General features: G+C 40.0%; 2 protein-coding genes and 1 pseudogene across 7 annotated transcripts; 2 read left to right on the plus strand and 1 right to left on the minus strand.

Annotated features, from left to right (window-relative positions):
- Positions 1 to 431: 431 nt before the first annotated feature.
- Positions 432 to 2,519, plus strand: LOC103634796 (uncharacterized). Its single transcript, XM_020542735.3, has 2 exons — positions 432 to 2,087; positions 2,158 to 2,519. The coding sequence occupies exons 1-2, from the start codon at positions 1,144 to 1,146 to the stop codon at positions 2,324 to 2,326; spliced, it is 1,113 nt and encodes a 370-aa protein (XP_020398324.1). The 5' UTR covers positions 432 to 1,143; the 3' UTR covers positions 2,327 to 2,519.
- A 638-nt stretch (positions 2,520 to 3,157) lies between these two features.
- On the plus strand, positions 3,158 to 11,400 carry LOC541812 (chloroplastic group IIB intron splicing facilitator CRS2, chloroplastic). 5 transcript variants are annotated; one of them, XR_004851812.1, is made up of 9 exons: positions 3,158 to 3,499; positions 3,614 to 3,698; positions 5,920 to 5,987; positions 6,675 to 6,725; positions 6,816 to 6,889; positions 7,473 to 7,531; positions 7,614 to 7,690; positions 8,467 to 9,152; positions 10,921 to 11,310. XR_004851812.1 is itself a non-coding variant. In NM_001111493.2 (9 exons), the coding sequence occupies exons 1-8, from the start codon at positions 3,260 to 3,262 to the stop codon at positions 9,041 to 9,043; spliced, it is 771 nt and encodes a 256-aa protein (NP_001104963.2). In that variant the 5' UTR covers positions 3,168 to 3,259; the 3' UTR covers positions 9,044 to 9,152; positions 10,921 to 11,399. The 5 variants fall into 5 exon arrangements, 4 of the variants coding, with proteins under 4 accessions (XP_020397907.1, XP_020397909.1, XP_020397906.1 ...); NM_001111493.2 differs by having other exon boundaries at positions 3,168 to 3,499; positions 8,927 to 9,152; positions 10,921 to 11,399; XM_020542318.2 differs by lacking the exon at positions 8,467 to 9,152 and having other exon boundaries at positions 10,921 to 11,400.
- A 5,022-nt stretch (positions 11,401 to 16,422) lies between these two features.
- On the minus strand, positions 16,423 to 17,394 carry LOC100278678 (cinnamyl dehydrogenase pseudogene; annotated as a pseudogene). Its single transcript, NR_158716.1, has 3 exons — positions 17,074 to 17,394; positions 16,635 to 16,742; positions 16,423 to 16,535 (listed from the first exon to the last, which is right to left on the minus strand). The product of NR_158716.1 is annotated as a cinnamyl dehydrogenase pseudogene (transcript).
- Between the last annotated feature and the right edge of the window lie 2,829 nt (positions 17,395 to 20,223).

Below are 20,223 nucleotides of genomic sequence, written 5' to 3' on the forward strand. Positions count from 1 at the left end.
TATCAAATGTGGCTTTCGCCCCAATGCCATCGTGGAAATGGTCTTCGCCACAACGCCATTTTCAAATATTGTTTCACAGACAAAATGCCATTTCTACTTTTCAACACATTTACCAGACTCTTTTACCCGCACCGTGAGACTCCGTTCCTCTGTTGAACTCAGCAGCCATCTGGAACTTGACACCGCCGCCGCCCAGGACTCGCCACCGCCGCCGGCCAAGGCCATCCAGGCCGCGCCTCCGCTGGAGCCCAGACCTCTCCACTGCCACCGCCGGAGCCAAGGCCTCGCCACCGCCGAAGCCCTAGGCCATCCAGGCCGCGCCGCCGCCGTCGCCCGAGCTCAGGCATCGCCACCGCCGCCGACCGAGCTCAGGCCTTGCCACCGCCGTCGCCCGAGCTCAGGCATCGCCACCGCCGCCGACCGAGCCCATCCAGGCCTCCCCGCCGCCCACTACATCCAGGTTATCAATTTAACTGGTGTTTTGCTATGTTGTTTGGCTACCACAACATAGATGCAACACTAGATTCCAATCTAACTGATGATTTACTTTGAGATGCAGTGCATAGGATCAAATTGTCCCCATTTGTAAACATGGATTCCAATTTTAGTGATACTGTGTCAATGTAAGTTCTCTGTCCCTTCTATAGTTTGCAGCTAAGATGTATTAGATCAGTTCTAGCTAACTTCATCTAACTACTAACTTCGTTGCGTTAAAATTTGTTATTAGGCTCGATGGAGAGCCTGAGCTTACTTTAGCTGTTGTTGACCCAATTGTTGCTATTGACGATATTGATTGGAACACACTTCAAATAGTAGAAAGACAAGATGAAGAGGGAAGGCTGGAAGTAATAGATGAGGATCAGTTGTATAATCTCTTAGGCTTGACGGTTGATGAAGAGACTCCTCCTGCAGATGGTATGGGTAATGATGGTGATGCTAGGAGGGTTGATAATGAGGCAGGGAGGGTTGATGGTGAAGCTCCTCATCTTTTGGATGATAGTTTTGGCGCATCGATTCCAGTTGATGATGATGTACCTGAGGAGAGAGTGTTTGTGCACGACCCAGATAAGCCTAGCATGAGTATTGGCACAGTGTATCCTGACATGAAAGAGTTTAGATTGGCTATGCGCCAATTTGCTATAAATGAGGAATTTGAGCTCCACATCGCAAAAACTGACCGAACTAGGTACATTGGGTATTGCAAAGGAGATGGATGTCCTTGGCATATTGTTGAACAAGAGGAGAATTATTGGAGAAAGGCTTAGTGGAAGGATCCTTCCTGCAATAATACATCAATTAAAAGCAAGGACTAGAGGATTAGGACATCTATCTGTTGTCAAGGCTAACTGCTTTTCTACAGAGATTTTGGATAGCAGTAGCACCCATAACAGGAATGTGGTGAAGTCTTATTTGCATCACTGCACTTGTGAGGAATGGCAGCACACAGGTAAACCTTGTCAACATGCTCTTGCTCTAATCACAGCACAACAAACAATAGATGTAAACATGGAAGACTTTGTGCATGAATATTATTCTGTTGAGAGGTTTAGGAAAGCATACTCAAGATTGATTGAGCCACTTCCTGACAGAACACAATGGCCTGAAGTGGACTTGCCATTTGTTGTTGGCGCACCACTGGACAAAAGGTTTGCTGGTAGACAAAGAAAACTTAGGATCAAAAGTTGTTTGGAAGGTGGAGGTGGTGGAAAACCCAAAAAAGATGCAACGGTGGCTGCTGTAAAAGCTGAATGGGGGACAAAGAAACAAATGATCCGGGGAAAAAGAAAGTGCAAAAGATGTGGTGAACTAGGGCACGGAGAAACAAGCTACAAGTGTTCGCTAAATGGAACAAAAAAGAGGAAGAGGAAGCCTCGAAAGAATACCACTAAGTATGGAGAGAATGCCAAACTACCAACAAAAAGGAGAGGCCAAAATGGGGAAGAGACAAATGCTGCTGTAGACCAAACTGCGCAAGAGACAGGTAATGCAGACAGAGATGTGCAAGAGACAAATGCTATCATATCAAGTCCTATCAGACCAAATAGAGAAACAATATTGCAGGATAGCCCTATTAGATTGACTAGAAGGTCAGCACTAGTTGTAAACTTATCTGTGCTGCAGCTAATTGCAACTGCATTCTAACTCAATTTTTTGCAGGGGGCTTGCTATGTTGCTTGGGGAGAGCACAAGTGAGCAAGCTGACTTCAACCTTGGCAGCAACAAAGATTTGAATGTGTCGCCAACAAAGCTTGCAACAATTAAGAATGCAAAGCCTGCAAAAAAAATGACACCAAGGAAGAAGAAGAACCTGACAGCAAGTGAATGAACTTGTTTGAAATGTGTCTGTTTGAACTTGTCTGAAATCAATGTATGAACTGTGTGACTCTTTGTATGAGTCGAATGTGTGTAAAATTTAATATTTTGCTGTCTGAACATCTATGAAACTAGTGAGTCCAAACTGTGAACATCTATGAGGTCATTTGAACTGTGAACTTCTCTGAAATTTCATTTGTTTGGTGTTGTTTGGTGTGCTGAAATTTCTGTGCTGAAAACTTGTTTGAAACCTTAGCTGCTTTCTGTGCTGCATTTTTTTTTGCCGATTCTTGTGCTTCTCTGTACTGTGCGCTAGAAAGCACAAAATATTTTGGACGTGTGCATTTTTTTTGTCAGTTTGTGCTTTATCAGTTTATTCCCGGAAGCAGTACAGAGAATGCCAGTCTGAATGCTTTATCAGTTTATCTGAACCAAGGTTGGAGCAGTTTTGGACGTGTGCAGTCAAACAAGGCGCCAACTTCGTTCGTGTACAGTTAACGCCGTTAAGAGCAAAGGGTAAAATTGTCAGATAAAGCGTTAAGGCTAGCATCCAGGTTGGTGAAGACGATAAAATGGTATTTTGCCTATGAAACGTTGTTTGAAAATGGTGTACTGGCGAAACCCATTGCCATGATGGCATTCAGGAGAAGCCCGCCTTTGATAATGGCGAACGGGCAAATAACTCGTAGTAAACCGCAATCACCGGACCAGCAACACGTCCAGGATTCATAGACGAACGAATAATCTGCCAGCAGTTTAGCCCACAAACAAAAGAGCCCAACTCCAGGCCCATTGTGCGTAAGCGATTCTACTTCTTACAGTTCCAGACCGACCTACTAGGCTACTACCCAAATCCCCTGGCCACTGGCCCCTGCGTTTCCTATCGTTTCGGTTCGGCGCAGGCGCCGCTACCGCCTCCTCTCGACCGCTCGCCTTCCCGTTCGCCATGTCGTTGCTCGCCGCGGCCATTCCCAGCACTTCCTCCCACTTCTCCGCACCCTTCCTCCCCTCATTCCACATGCCCCGCAAGAACCTCACCGCCCCACTCCACCGGATCCGCCGTCCGCGGCCGTTCACCGTCGTCTCCTCCGTCCCAGACCCCGCGGCGGGGCCGGTGGAATACACGCCCTGGCTCATCGCCGGCCTCGGCAACCCAGGCAACAAGTACTACGGCACGCGGCACAATGTTAGAACCGTCGCCACACTTGTTCTTTCGTTTCCCATTTCCCGCAACTTGGACGTGGTAATTCTCACTTCTCGTTCGCCCCCCCCTTGTGCGCGTGCTCGTGTCATTGACTAGGTGGGGTTTGAGATGGTGGATCGCATCGCGGCGGAGGAGGGGATTACGATGAACACAATCCAGTCCAAGTCGCTTCTGGGAATTGGTAACTAAAACCTTTATCACCTGGATTGTGTCTGCTTAGATTCTAGTAGGTTCCTTCTTTATGCTGTGTTCCATCTTTAGTTTCCTTACTGCATAATTTGGGGACTGATGGCGCCCTTGTAAACTGGTAACGGCAGTGTTAGATCTTGGTTTCAGCAGTACACTTTCTAATAAAGCAGGCGAAAGCCTTTGGTCCAATTTTTTTGGGGGGGATTGACAGTGATGAAGGAAACATATGTATTGCAATCATTTTGCCATGCTGGTGTGTATTGCATATTTGTATTGGTATAATTGGACATCAATCTCGGTTGTACTCTTTATGTAGTTGTCAGTCTATTTCAGTTATTGCAGTTCAGCAACCTAAACTTAGATTCGAGCTGGAGTATGGTAGTTGGAGGGATGAATCCCTGGAGATTTCTTCATGTATCTCTACTCAGCCAATCATTAGTTTTGCAAGTTTTATTAGGCTATCTCCGGCAGCTTACCCATCTCCATCCCCATATTCAAACCCCACCCTGCGAAGAATGCACTGTATAGTGCAAAACAGTGTTTTGGGTGACCATATGAGTGAACAGCTGAAGACGGTCTTATTTGATTTCTGTAGAACTTGTTTTGTGTAAGTTTTAGCAAAACAAACTCCCAAGTTATTATTAGTTAGTTAGATCGTATATAATGAACATATTGCTTGGTGAATACTGAAAAGAACAAACTCCAAGTTATTATTAGTTAGTTAGATCGTATATAATGAACATATTGCTTGGTGAATACTGAAAAGTGGTTATCATTTACTTCTTATACTGTCTTCAATATAAGAAACTTGGCATATATTTATGCCCTTTGATGGGACTTTTTTTTGTAAGTAGGCCCAATTTTATGCATGTTCTATACACTCATGAGGATGCTCTCCTTTTAAAATCATGGTGCAATATCAAACTAAAAGTTTATTAAAAATGACAAATAGAAGGTTGGTCCAAGAGAAAACAAGATAACATTTTCCCATGTTCATTGCCATTTGGTTTTCATTATTGTTCTATTCAATCTAGTGAGAAGCCGTGCAGTTCACTTAGTCCTTATTGTACCGCCAAAACCATCGTAGGAAATATCCTGATGTACTGGTTGAAATTTTAAACTTGGTATGTTGATCATCCCATTAGAAAAATACAATATATAATTTTAGGTATGCATAATGGCGTTTGTGTGATGTATTCAAAATGAAATAAAGCTATCTTCATAGATGAACATGCAGTCCTAGAACATTTTATTTTTTGAAGGATAACAATTTGCAGGTTATTTGACTGTAACTTCCACTGTTAGAATATAATATAAGTGAATTGTCCGTCGCTTTCTATCAGCTTAAGCTTTTGTGTTGAACTTGTTTGGTGCATGCAACCTAATATGATATCGGAGCTAGAGGTCACAAGTTCGAATTCTAGCTAGCACAATTAAAATGAAATAACTATTGTTCGCTCCTATTCCACGTCAGAGACCTAAAAGAGGATCGACATGAGCGGGTGTTAGAATATAATATAAGTGAATGTTTGCCGCTTCCTATCAGCTTAAGCTTTTGGGTTGAACTTGGTTGGTATATAAAACTTAATATCCACAATTGATATTGAGCGCTCCTTCCCCAAATATTGACAACCTGCTAGTGCTCCCATCCCAAGCCTGCTCTCGAGCTACGCCGCCACCGGAGCTGCCCGCCGAAGGCTCAGCGGATGGCGAGGAGGGCGGAGGCGAGGCCTATTTCAGCCCTCTCCATGTCTTCTCTCCATTCCTCCCTCTCATTTCTCTATCTCCTCCGCACTGCGACATGCTTCGGGCTTGAAGCTCCATAGCTGGTGTGCCCCCTCCCCCCGCTGCCAAATTCGACCTTCTTTGTGCCGGATCCGGTCCTCTTGCTTCCAGATCTTCATCCTGACAGGCTTTGTGCGTAGCAGCACTCATGCCGCGGCGTCGGTGGCTCTCACGGCACGCGGTGGCACTCTTGCCTCTTGGTGATGCGCCATCATCCTGACAGTTGTCTGTAATTTGTGGTCTGCCACAACATTATGTAAAGGTTTTGTCTCGTTTCCCCTAAAAACGAGGTCGTTGAGGCGTGGCTTAGCCATGTCAGAATCAATGAAATTCAGGTGGGGATTCTCTCCCCCACAGTAAAAAAACCACAATTGTGTATTCATAATATTAATTTGTTTAACCCATCGTTGGGTTGAATTTTAGTGTAGGTTCAATTGGCGAGGTGCCAGTCTTGGTGGTAAAACCGCAATCATACATGAACTACAGTGGAGAGGCAGTGAGTTATTCTTAGTCCTTCTATGTGGCATTATTAGCTTGTGAAATGTAAGGGACAGTGATGTTCTTTTTTTGATAAGGGGGCAATGATATTTTAGTTACTTAAATAAATGTTTCTATGAGAGCTTGGTTACTTGTGGGGATAGTTGCATTCCTTACTTAAACTTGCAATATATTTACATGCATTTCATTCTTGTTTGGTATTTGTAACCTTTGAGAAAGTAGTGGATACAACATGAGCACAATTTTGAACTTGTTTATTTTTTTGGTTTAAGGAGTGGACATTTGATGCCTGTTGATGCAAAATACTGCCTGTTAGGAGTATTAATATGAAGTGCACAACAGGCGAATTGGCTATTTATATCTTCGATCAAAGTTGAGGTTTAGTTTATTCCATTGTACGGATATATTATTCATTAATGAGAAACCATTTGTAACAAATGAGTATAGTTAGTTTGGTTGAATGTGCAGTACAGCAAAAGCATGTCAATTATGTTGGTAATCTTATGCTTTCATTCTGACTTGCCTACACTTACAATTTCTCGTTTCCCTCATTCTTGCAATATTATTGCTAAAGTGTCACACATCATGTCTTGCAATGTGCTACTAAGAAATGTCAAGACTAATTGAGATCTGTTATCATTTATAATGAGTTCACTATCCTAACCTCACCCGTTGTCATGTGAAGATTGGACCTCTTGCAGCCTATTATCAAGTACCATTACGGCACATCCTCTTGGTACACATCATCAGTGTTTTTTTTATGATCTACAACTTTCAGTCATTATCATAAATTCAAAAGTTGACTGCTGTAAGTTATTTTTTTCAGATTTATGATGATACAAGTCTGCCCAATGGTGTACTGCGGCTTCAAAAGAAAGGTGGTCATGGTCGCCACAACGGGTAATCTTTAGATTTTCAAATCACTTGATCAATTCATATAGGCTACCTTATTAGTCAAAACCCAAAGAAACATGCTGTTATCATTCACATACAGGACACCTAATATTTGGTCAGCCACATCATTTAGTGACAATCTACGGTAAGGGATCAAGAAGAACCGAATTGAGACATAGTTTAATGCACTAATACTTGGCTTGATGTATTTGCCGCATGTAACACTTAGATTTACTTGCCGAATACTCAAATAGTCAAATGTAAGCTGCAATATCTTATTATTAATATTGAACCTGTATGATCTGATATATAACCTGTGTAGAGAGGTTTGTTTGTATTCTGGAGAAATAATAATTCAGTATTGTATCAAACCCTGGTGCTTGAATTTGAATATGTGGGTGCATCGCTGATGTAACAGTCTTGAGTTTCTCTACTGATGGTTAATATAATTGATTGTCATGGAACTTTATAGTTTTGACATTTTATGATTGCAATGCTATAATTTACTTAATGAAACCTTTGAAGTAGCTGTCTCTATGATCACCATATACATTCATTACCTTCACAAAAACATTTTTTCTTGAAACAGGCTACAGAATGTGATTGAGCATTTGGATGGTCGCAGAGAATTTCCTCGTTTATCTATAGGTACACTACTATACTTGTGTCCTTACTCTTCTATACTTTATGGAAAGTTCATGACATTTTGTTGCTGGCTGCTGGAGTATAGGCATTGGTAGCCCACCTGGAAAAATGGACCCTCGGGCTTTCCTTCTGCAGAAGTTCAGTTCAGAGGAACGAGTCCAGGTATTGCCTTTGCTACATTTTTTTTATTCTAAAGAAGATTGGACAAAATTTAAAACCATCTTTTGTTTATTTTCACTTGGCCCCACTGTTGATTGTAGGAAAAAGGCAAAAGACCTTCCACCCTTTGGTTGAGTTGTCATAGTTGGTGCATATAAATGTTGGCTCTAGGCAATGCTAAATGTTGGCAGTGAACATATCTATACAGAGAACAAGGACTTGGTTCTGTGTTAGATAGAGTACATTGTTTGGGTAGTGCTGCAACTATGCGTTAACACTTGAGGCATCAGCACAGAGGACTATCCTAATTTACATGTAGTGCCAACAATCCCACAAAAGCTTACCTGCAAGGGGTAAGACATCACCTAAACATTTTGCTAAGAAGACTTCATGTAGGTCAATGGAACTCTTGAACCCTTGTCCACCCACAAATAGTGGTGCATTAGCCCATATGAGAATCATGACCTTGGCCGGATCACTTCATACATGTGCTTTGGTGTGGGATAGATGAGTAGGGGTGACAATGGCCACATTTTACTCGCGTGCACGTGGGTAAAAACCCTATAGGGTGCGGATTTGGGTGTGGGTACACGGGTGCGGGTTTGATTCTCAACCCGACCGTTTTTTTTCTCGTGGGTACGAAAAAGTTGTACCCGTGTGCACGCATTAGATATATATATATATATATATATATATATATATATATATATATATATTTATGTGTATAAATATTTATATGTATATATAGGTGAAATATATGTATAATTATGTTCCTGCAGGTTTGTAATACACGCGGGTAAATGGGTGCAGGTTTAATATTACCTTGCGGGTATGGATTAGTAAACCCTCTACCCGCGGGTTTCATACCCATTGCCATTCCAAGGAGATTTTTGAATCCCAGCTTGAAAATCGCTCGCACCAGGAGTTGAAGCTAGAGACCTGTTCACAACAATACCAAATCAAACTGTTGTTAATATGTGTGTGTGTGTGGAGCAGTGTTTAACATCTCATTTTTACTGTTTCAAAATCTCGTTTTGACCAAAAAAGTTCACTTTTGTGTTGTTAAATTTGAAGAGCATATTGGGCTTCTCAAACTTTACTTTATCACCCTAGGATAACTGTTGTTTACTTAACATCGAGCTACTGATTCTGTAGTAGTCCACCCTTTTCTAGTACGAACTATATGATATAACTGCTCTTGGATTGTTGATTTATACCTGCTTTATAAATTTGATGAAGATCGACACTGCTCTGGAGCAAGGGGTGGACGCTGTGAGAACCCTTGTGCTTAAGGGTTTTAGTGGGAGTACTGAAAGATTCAACCTTGTGCAGAAGTACAAGTTCCACAGGGTTTGAATGTTTGAGGATCTGTGAAATACTTGGGCTTACTTCTGCAAACAACCTGATACACATCAATATCATTTGAAGTGTTGGATGTGGTGATTTGCTGTTCTGAACTATGCATGTAAGTGTACTGAGTTCCTTCCAAAAGGCTCCTGCAGTTTTAAGGATATTAAGGGGGTGTTTGAATGCACTAGAGCTAATAGTTGGTTGGCTAAAAATTGCCAGTGGAATTAGCTAGCTAACTATTAGCTAATTTGCTAAAAGTAGCTAAAATGTTTGGATGCCTTCAATTAATTTTAGCAGCTAACTATTAGCTCTAGTGCATTCAAGCACCTCTTAGAGCATCTCCAACAACGTGACCTATAAAAATGCCCTATAATTTGAAAATAAGTATATTTTATAGAATTTAGGGCACCAACAAAACACCTCGCTCCAACAGTAAAGCCCCAAATCTAGATTATAGGGCAGCCCACTACGGTGTAGTATATTTGAGTCACTTGAGAGGGTGTCCTATAGTTTTTTGACAAAAATTTATGAAATAAGGCACTGTTGGAGTAGTTTTTCCTGTGTAGAGCCCCATATTTCAATTTGAGGCACTAGTTTGAGGCATTGTTGGAGATGCTCTTAAGTACTCATTAGTGTGTACATACGGTAGTATTCTCTATATTTTTCCCAATAAAATATATTATTGACTGAAGGTGGAATATAGAGTAGTTTAATTGTGACCAAGGCTCTGTAAAAATATTCATTTTTTATGTAAGTTGATGATAAGGCATTTGATTTTGATGTAAAACATGGAATATAGACCATTTTGACTCTTCCATTTGCCTAACTCTGGTTTTATCTTTGGAAATACATACCATCTGTCCTTGGTGTGGATAGTTTCCCTGCAAAGAGATCACGCACGCATGTGCGTGTGTGTAATTGTGTATATCAGTCCGTACAACAAGTCCTTTTCATCAACTTGACGTGGTAAAGTTGTTAAAAGAGTGTGCCATGTTATGGTTAAGATGTTGAAACCTCTACGTTTTCTCGTCCTTTAGAAAATTATTTTAGGAGATCCCCAGAACTTCTTTGATAAGGACATGAAAGTGAAATATAATTATCATTTTCTTATTCTGGTATGCCAATCTAAACTTTTCTGGCAAAGGATTGAAAACGTGTTTTGTTACTATTTAAAAGGTGGTATAACTTCTTGCATCTGTTAACCTGTACTACCATCTAGAAGAACCAGAGTGAAGTGCAGCGGTGATTAGCTTGAACAGGTTTTGTCATGGTTAAACGCCACATACAACAATCTTGCAACCAATGTATAGATTAACTTTTTAGACTAGGTTTTGAATTGTTTGCTACATGATAATCCAAGGTGGCGAAATCTGTTAAGACTTTTATGTCCTCTGTCAGAATTGTTGGACTTCCTAGCTGATAGATCGAATGGTGGATGTAATAATTGGATCACCTTTACATCTCATCCCTGGTTTACCTATACCTAAACCTATGTATATGGCTATGCGCTGATCTTCTATTAAATGCTAACAGATTGTACTGGAAATTAGTTGAGTAGCTCTTGACCTGGGAGCACATATTTTTACTGTCATGAGTCATGAATAGGAACATGCTTAGGTGTGAATTAGCACATGATAAGTAGCGTGGAGCATACATAATACTAGGTTGTTTTTGTAGAGCATCTGTTAATTAGGTTTGTATGTTAGAATGCGGGATCTGATTTTCCTAGTGGTATGTTACCCATTTGAATATCTTTATGCGCTCTTGTAATTGTCACTTTATTTCTTATTGTTATTTGAAGTTATATATTGTTGCCATATTATGTTAATGCATCTTTTTTGAACCTTGTGAAATGAAATACATGATTTGTCATTTCTGTGCAGGAGCTTACAAGTTCGATGAATCTGTTTGTTAATCAGTATAGCTGACAATTGGCAACCTTCTATTGTTCCTTCGGTTTTTGCATAACACTCTAGGATCTGGAGAAACGGCAACCAGTACTTAGCTCCACTTGACTATAATCTGTAGAAGCCAGAGATAACTTGTGATGTGATATATCCAAATAACAATAAGGGGGCTTGTCTAATACATCGAACAAGATGTGATGTTCGTCAAAGGAGTAGTTCTGACTTCAGTTTCAAGACATAAAAACATCTAATAATCGCACTTCCACTGCCTTTTGCTGTTAAAGAACATGTGCCTAGTTCTTTTCAAATTGAGAAGTGGGCTCTAAAGTTTTACATGTTACATTTATAAAGCCCTTTCTTCCACCATCATGTTATCTAAGCACTTTGCTAATCCCTTTCTTAAAGGCATAACACAGCTAGGGCGTTAAGTAATTATATATCTCCATCTGTTGATCACTCGCATGCAGATTGTAATAGTTTTTTTTTTCCAAGTGTCGCAATCGTAGCTGTATTAGCTTATTCAATGCTTTATACTGGATCCCTGTGCTCTAAATTATTCTCTGTGCTATTTAGCTTTATATACATTCTAAGACTTGATGTTGGTCTAGGTGTTTCTTTATTGTGTAATTAAGTATATATACTGGGGAATCACTTCACATGACTTTAAGTGAAATCCACCCAATCTCAAGTGTTCGTTTTTATGCAGTAGGTAATGTCACGGAGAATATAATATAGTTTATGGTCCTTGCTCACATTGCTTGGATCTGTTAACTAGCTTTCAAACTTGTTCCCCTCAATTATTATGGTAAGCTATTCTTTATTATCCTGTGGTGGCCCAAAAGCACTTAAGGAGAACATAAAGAGATATGGTTGCTGATATTGTACACACTCCCTCCTTGTCCAAAAAATACAACTATGAATTATGGGTAGGTCAAATTATTTTAACTTTGATCGAGTTTATAGTAAGCAATATTAACATTTATAACTTTGTTTTGATTTAGTATAAAAATGGTTGTATAACCAATTTAATAATACACAATTGTAATTTATTATAAACGTTAGTATATTTTAATATAATTTAGTCAAACTTTAAATCGTTTGATGTCTCTAAATTGCATTTTTTGGACGGGAGTATGATTTTTTAGCAGAGAAATGGGTGAGGTCACCGTGGGGATTAAACTACGCTCTAAACAATTGTTAATGTTATCGTACGTCAAAAAGATTCTTTGAGAGCACAATTTCGTGCGGGCCCCTATTGGGATTCGGGTGATCTTAAATGCTGCCTACTTTGTGACCAGAACACAAACTTGAGACTTTAATGGCCGGTTACTGAGGAGCATAGCTTTTAATCAAATCCCATGCAAGTGACGTGCTCTTGATGCTAAGTAGTGATTTTGTTTTTCTTTTCCGATGTAATTTAATGGCCGGTTGCATTAGGCTATTCACAATGGAGGTTTCATGAGGTGTTTCATGTATTAATTAGCCTGCCACATCAGCTATTTTGATGACATGTCACATCATTTAAGAAGGAAGAGTTTCATGGAGTTTCATGGGGATGAAACCATGTTAACTCGTTTCCAAGATCTTGGAAACTGTGAAACCTCCACTGAAAGTGTTTTGTTTCATCTTCATATAATTGAGTAAATTCTATTGGTTATTTATATGCAGTATTTAAGAAGTATGTTGACATATGAAATAGTGAGATGAAACTCTCTATTGAGAGAGTGTATTTCATTCATCCATAAATCTGATGTGGCATTTTTGGAAACAGTGACATGAAATCTCCATTGTGAATAGCCTTAGGTACTTAAAGAGTTCTGACTAAGACCCTGTTTGGAAGCAAACCAGTTTTTAAGAATCTAGATTTATCTTCTTTTAGTTAGAAAAATCTAGTTTTTATCTTCTTTTAGTTAGAAGAGGCCAACTTTTTGGGCTTTAAGAAACTAAGACTCTAATTTTTATAAATTGAGTCATAAACTAATATGTTTGGAACCAGCTCAATTTCTATAAACCAATTTCTTAAAAATTGAGTGCTTCCAAACAGGGCCTAAGAAGCTTTCTAAGCGCTAGCTAAGAGCATCTGTGCAGTAGTTTCATCAGCATAAGAGTATGATGTTCAGAACCAGGTTACCTTATTTTTACATGATCACATATAGGGCTGGACGAAATGCTCGTGGCTCGTTGGTTCGCTCGGTTCGTGGTCGGCTCGGCTCGGATCGTCTCATTTGAATTTTTTCACGAGCTGAGCTGACATTCTAACTCGGTTCGTTAACGAGCTAGCTCGGTTTGTTAACGAGCCAGCTCGCGAGCTAAACGAGCTACCACATTCTAGCAAAACGAAACTATATGCATATCATTTACAGAATAATTGATGAACATGTTATATGTGTGTGAGTTGTCTATAGCTTATGAGTTAAACTAATTATTAATGAACTATGTTTATGTGTTAAATTGGTCTATGCAAATATAATTGTGGGTTAAACTGATGAACATGTATGTGAATTATGAATTGATGAGTAATGAATTGTGCTAATTTGGTGTTATATTGACGTGGTTTATGAAACTATAAGCATAATTACTATTTTCTATTGTTAAATTAGTTTGAAATTAACTAAAAATTAATTATTATGTACATATTATTTTTTTCTGCTCTGCCTCGCGAGCTAAACGAGTCAGCTCGAGTTCGTAAACGAGCCGAGTCGCGCTGACTCTGTAGCTCGTTAACTTAACGAGCCAGCTCGAACTCGGAGGAGCCGAGCCGAGCTGACTCGTTATCCACCCCTAATCACATAATCAACATGAGTCATTTTGATTTTTGAATTACAAGATGGCAACGCATTGTGTCTAAGAAAAATATGTACAATATGCATAGCAAGTTTGAAGATAGAATATTCTTGACATCGTAGAGTACATATTAAAAATTTCGCATAGGACAGCCGTGTGGAAGGGTAGATAAGCTGTTTACCACTGCAGCAAGGAACAAGCTATGCAATACCCAAATGAAGTTGCCCCTTGTAGTCTAGAGACCCTAATGTTTAATCAGGAGAACACTGATGGTTCACTGACCCTATGTTTGTTTTTTGGTCATAGACTACGTATAGTGGCTAGTGGAAAGACCCAACGAAAAACAGATGCACCTTTGATTCCTAGATAGAGCATGCATTTAGCAGCATACGGAAAGAGAACTGCCTAGGGGCTCCTATATATACCAGTGGATGGTGGATGCGACGTATCGGATCCAGCATAAATTGCCGATATCTAAACCTAAAGCTAAATGACTAACAAACAATAAAAGACTAATATTATAGTGGTGATTCATTCTTGTATTTGGACTTAATTCTATCACTAGGTGAGTGCCCGTGCGTTGCAACGGAAACATATAATACTACAATAACTTATGTACAACTGTTTCAACGAGAATATTAGAATTCTTGCGAAAAAAACTCTAGTTCAGTTCACAGAGCCATAAGAAACTAAAACTCATAGCTGACAAGTCACAGATTTTTTTGTTTGACTAAAAGGATTTATGGATGAAGTAGTGGTTACCAAAGTTTTGGATCCTAACCATTTCTGATCTCCTTCCAACAAAAATAATCCATTGATTATTTCATCCATGCACCTGCAGGCGCCTAGAGATATGTCCCGGATCCTCCTTAACTTGAAACCCAACACTCTTTAGCGAGCTAGTAACACCATGCTGAATAGTGAGCAGATGGCAGACACCTCTAGCTGCAGGCCAAGAAAGCTTAAATGAGAAACTCACCAATCACAACAACACAATATGTAGCAACCAGCAATTTGGTGTAACATATTTGTTTCTTCTTCTCCTCCAATCCAAAATGAGATCCCCATCCTCATCCACGACAACTGCGTCAGGCGAATCACCTCCTCAACAGAGTAAATCATGTTACCCCAACGAGCAACTCAACACATACGCACCAAACTAACCTCTACATCATCAACACGAGATGAGGAGGCTAAAGACTTTTTCATCCCAGTTGTTACAACCATCCCTGCAAGATTTGGGTATTTGTATAAGAGGTATGAAACCATATTGACATTGCACTCCCACACCCCCACACCCTCAATGACTCTCCGAGAAGAGAATGCAAACACAATATGTAATGTCTACTAAGTTACTAACTGCTTCCAGCAAATATAAAGTGCCCATAATTAAATTAAATTGATGAGTTGAAAGACACAAACCTGCAAGAACTTCCACTTTTGAGACCAGTGCCTAGGGGTAGGTACTGTATTTCTGTATGCCTTGTGTCACTGTTTATACATAAGTACATCAGATACGACTGAGCCAAATTACAGAAGCATTTTATCTGATCAATGCAGAGAGGCTAAGTGGCTAGCTATAACGACAATCAACCAAACATGTTTCATTCCCTCGAGATGAGTAAATTATACTTCCACTTAACGAAGTTCAATTTCAAAACAAAATTTCTGACAGAAAACAATAGAACAATAACCAGAGTTTGCTATTACAGACATGCAACACCTGTCATGTATAAACATTTCCAAATCACTTGCTTACCCAAGACATAGAAAAACTTGGAACATGTCCCTGTGCAAAGTAACCTTTTCTTTTACTTTTCTTTAGCAACAAAAAAAAGAAGAAGCCATGTAGTTTAATCAACAAAAATAAGAAAAAAGCCACGTAATCTGGTGTTTGCTGCTGTACAACAACAATCATTTGACCAGAGCTTAGAGGTGCAGCCGATACACTGGGAACCTTATCAGTCACCAGCTTTGGCGTTGTACTGTTGTAGCCTTTCTTTTGTCACTGGCCCAGAGTACCCACTGAGCGACTGAAATGGACCAGGAGCCCAAACACCACACGCACGGAGCGGTGGTGGCGACGCCTAGGCCCAGCCCGTCCCCGATGGACTGATCAGTGATCATCTGAAAAGGAGGGAGGAGACTGCGGCCGGAGCAAAGTGGCAGGCAGTCTAACAGCGGTGGAGTGGCCATACCTGATGCAGCCAGCCAGTGTGTGCAGTGCGGCAAAGAGGCCCCGAAGAAGTTGCATACCGTGGGCTCTGAGCCAACGCCTGGAAAGCGAGCTGCATTTGTCTGCCACTCTGTGAATTTGGCATTTTTGAGCGTCCCCAGTCTTGGCCCCAGACCCAGAGCTGTGCCTGCAATCAAAGTTGCTGCTTGGATCGTCAGGATTAAAAAGAAATCATGCTTTCACCGACCGTTCAGGCTTTCGTTTGCCCTTGTAACTGGTATAAGACTGAATCCAGATGTCCTCATGATCTCCAGTCGTCAAATGAGTGCTCCATAAATGATCGATGGAACAACAATATTTGATTGAGAAATTTAGTTAATCATCACACTTTATGAAAATCCCAAGTGCAAGAAAAGTAACATACAATGTATATGTCTCGTTCAGTGGCTGGACGCAACAAAGGTAATAGACTATTTTTTAAATTACAAAGCGGTATTTCACATCCCAATTTACAGGCCTCTCGAGAGCCTCGTTGATATTGTCCATTTTAATGACCTCGATCTTTGGATATATTTTGTTTGATGCACAAAAGTTCAGCATTTCATGGATCCCATTGGTTCCTCCACCTCCACTGCTAGAAAGGAATGTGTAAAATCTATTTTATTTTTCTTAAATAATGGGCTGACTAAATTTGCGCATGGAATTAAGCACTACCGAAAATCAGGCTTACAAGATGCACGTTGAGTTCACTTGGAAAGCCAACCATCGTCAATATACCACCAGCTTTCAGAAGCGATGGGTAGGGATCGAATGGGTGGTTACCCACAACAGTGTCAAACTGTCAATAATGAAGTGCAGGGAGCTTTTTAGGGCCTGGAAAATAAGAGCAACATATATAAGCAAACTCAATTTCCTTTGTTGTTATCATTACAAGGTATGCTAAGAATCATGTTGCTATTTAGATATTTTACTTGTTTCTGTCACTATCTCTAGAATTGCTCGAGTTGAAGCCACAATTACTTCATTATATATTTCTTTGACTTGTAAAGGCCACACTACTAAAGTGTTCATGTAAATTGTCCATAATAACAAAATATACTGGAACTAATAACAATTAAAGAATTGCTGCTAAGTTCACTAATAAGGAGATCAAGGGAAACGATATATACCTCCATCTATTTCTCGTCAAATGATATGACAAAAGTATCTGCGCCGAGGAGATTAATGGCTTGAGCTCTCTTCGATTCACTCGTCTAAAAACGGTGACCTTCAACCAAAATGCCTTCCCAAATTTGAAGTCCATGTGGCCCAATCCACCCAGTCCAATTACGCCTACGCCAAGTGATTTACTTGGTTGGTTCATGCTGTGCCGAATCATGAGCGTATATACGGTGAATCCAGCACACATCAGTGGCACTGTCTTCGCCAAAGGGTACCTATAAGGTATTTTGAAGCAGAACCTGAAATAGTGAGACTACAAGAGGTAAAAGGACCTATATTGTTTTTAAAATCCTCCTAAGTGAGACAAAATACTAAGGAATCAAATTAATAACAGATGTAAAAGAATATGGGGGGGGGGAATCCAAAGCAACAATTTAGAAATTGTAGCCCAAAACCTCAAACAACTTCTATCTAGACACAGGTGATCCTAAACCAAACACGCACTATCCAGTTTTCATCCTCCCAAATTCACAGCATTGGTAACACTACTAAAGTTTTAAGTTTAAATATCAACTGCAAATAAGTGGTTGATAGCATCAATCAACATGTAGGGATGCAAATGTAGTCCAAACCAGCAAATAGACCATTTTAAGCAGGCTGCTCGAACCCACTTACCCATTTGCATTCTTAATCAACCACCACTAAGAGTAAGCACAATGCTAGAAACCCCCCAATTTACTCACATGTGTACAGTAAATCTTCTCTCCGTGTCCCTCGTAAGATGACTCCGCACAGTCCTAATTCCCCAATTTTTATTCTCTTTGTTTACTATTTTGAGTCTGATTGGTAAATGGTGATACATTGCTTGCTAGATTTGTCTAAGTACACATTATTGTGTGCTTGGGAACAATGTACTAATGTAGAACAAATCAGACTACACCCGTTGTACAAATGACTAAATAGATAGGTAAAATCACACATCTTGTTAAGAAAATAGAAAACGCTAAAGCACTAAAAATTCTTGAATGAGCTCAGACATAAAGAAAAACATTTATCATGACAACCCACAAAGGGAGGTCTCATAATGAGCTAAATAAAAAGAGTATCAAACAGTAAACACCAAAGCACTCAAAAAATATTGAATGGAGTCAGATAGAAAGGAAAAACACTTATCATGACCAGAAATGCATGATTTTGGAACATGACTATTTGTTGTCGTACATAAGCAGTCAAATTAAGATCAAGGTGAACTTGTAAACAACACTCCACATTTTCTTGTTATATAATGTAAGCAGAATAAAGTAAAAATAAATAACTTTTCTCATATTATATGAGAAGAAAATAAAAACCACTGATCTAGTATACATATGAATAGCGAAAAGGATCAAGACTGTGGATTGGGAGCTCAGACAGCCAAGCTGATCACGTTTAGCAGCTCAGGTAGTCCAACCAAGCTGATCCTATCACAATATCATGTGTGTCGTAGGAACTATTAGCACACTCCTTTTCTGATCCTTCAAAATGGATAACATAGAAACAGAAACGTGATAACAGTCGGTGAGAATCTCACTCTCGAAAGCTGATTTTAAAAGCAACAATGGAGCATATCTTGGATTTATTGAATTGAGCCCTACCTTTCTTGCACACACTTTTCTGGTTCTGTGAATTGCGTAGTACACAAGGCATGGCATGAGTACTGTTTACCAGGGTAAGCAAATTCTCCCAGAAAAACAACGAAATAGAAAGAATAAAAGAATTGAACTTAGCAGCAACACTTACCTGTGTCACCAGCTGCAGTGAGCAGCACCCGCTTCGCGTAGGCGTCTCCCATCCCCTCGCCACCTTCACGTTGTGGTGCTTCGGCTTGTCGAGCGCCTAGAACTGCAGCTGATCGTCACTGCAACGGGCAAAATGCCCCTTGAAGCAAACCCAGTGATGAGGCCAGATCTTGGGCCTTGTTTGGCATCAAGTGGCTAATAGCCTAGGGAAGGAAAGCCCCGACATGGATTTAATTGGCTTTTCAATTCCACTTTGTTTCCCATGATGGTTTTTCCCTTCCCCATGTTGTTTGGAAGCAGGTGTCCAGACGTTTCCCTGCTGTTGTTAGCCCAGGGAGTACCGCTTGGTATGGGGATACAATCGCTGCATGCAAACTGAGCTGATGAAGACACGCCACCAATTTTCAATCTCCGCATGCAAACTGAATTGATCCAATCTCTGCATCCAAACTGCTCAGTTCAGCTTAGTTCAATTTGTATATGATTCAAAACTGGTGGTGATACTTGAAAGAAGCAAGATACATCTATCAGCTTAACATGCAGAGTACTAACTGGTCATTGTAATATTGCATAGTCTTGATGTGCTTAAAATTAAACAAACCAAAAAACAATGAGCTATCTATTGTCTCACAATAAAGTAAATTGAACAAAAAAAAATGTCTGCTTCAGGCTTCAGCTAAGATGACTGCTACAACTAACATGACTACTTGTTGAATAGCAATAGAACATTATACTGACATGGCTTGTTGGATAGCAATAGAATAGAATGCTGCCACAAGAAATGACTTCTTCAGCTAACATGGCTGCTTGAAAAGGACTGCGCTTGAGAGCCTCTTGTGATAGCACCAATCAGCTAAGACCGTGATATTTTCCTTATGCCCTTAATTTGTCATATTGTATCACTTTAGAGACAATATATATTATATATTCATTAGCACATATGCATAAAAACCACCAGCTTAGTTACTCCGCAAGCCAAATTTGAGCTAAAAAATTGTGATTGATATTCTAAGGGCAAAAGGAAAATATCAACCCCAAATTGATCCATGGTTAGAAGCTTACCCGCAATCTTTCTCATTTTCTTTGTTTTTTGTTTCTTGAAGTTTTGTACCATGTTTCATTTGCATCTTTTAACAAGGCACGACAGAAGATAGAACCCCTCCTATTTTCCTTCAAACAAAAAAAATTACCATGTAAGTAGAAATCGGAGTATAGGCCATTCTCTGTCCTCTCGTCAAACTGACTTTTGTCCAGCTCAAACTCATGAATCCGCAGGAAGCAAACACATGAGCCTCCTTGTTGGATCTCCAAATCTTCATCAAGAATGTGTGGCACAGATCAGGTCGCTAGAACCGCGACCGGGTGAGATGAGATCCATAC

This window comes from Zea mays, chromosome 8, assembly GCF_902167145.1.
Source record: "Zea mays cultivar B73 chromosome 8, Zm-B73-REFERENCE-NAM-5.0, whole genome shotgun sequence".
In the NCBI taxonomy this organism is placed as follows: domain Eukaryota; kingdom Viridiplantae; phylum Streptophyta; class Magnoliopsida; order Poales; family Poaceae; genus Zea; species Zea mays.

Coding starts and splice junctions, on each gene's coding strand:
- LOC103634796 (XM_020542735.3), top strand. CDS start 1,144: ATGAGGAATTTGAGCTCCACATCGCAAAAACTGACCGAACTAGGTACA. Junction 2,088..2,157: donor CCTATTAGATTGACTAGAAG/GTCAGCACTAGT, acceptor AATTTTTTGCAG/GGGGCTTGCTATGTTGCTTG.
- LOC541812 (XM_020542317.2), top strand. CDS start 3,260: ATGTCGTTGCTCGCCGCGGCCATTCCCAGCACTTCCTCCCACTTCTCC. Junction 6,726..6,815: donor CATTACGGCACATCCTCTTG/GTACACATCATC, acceptor TATTTTTTTCAG/ATTTATGATGATACAAGTCT. Junction 7,532..7,613: donor ATTTCCTCGTTTATCTATAG/GTACACTACTAT, acceptor GCTGGAGTATAG/GCATTGGTAGCCCACCTGGA.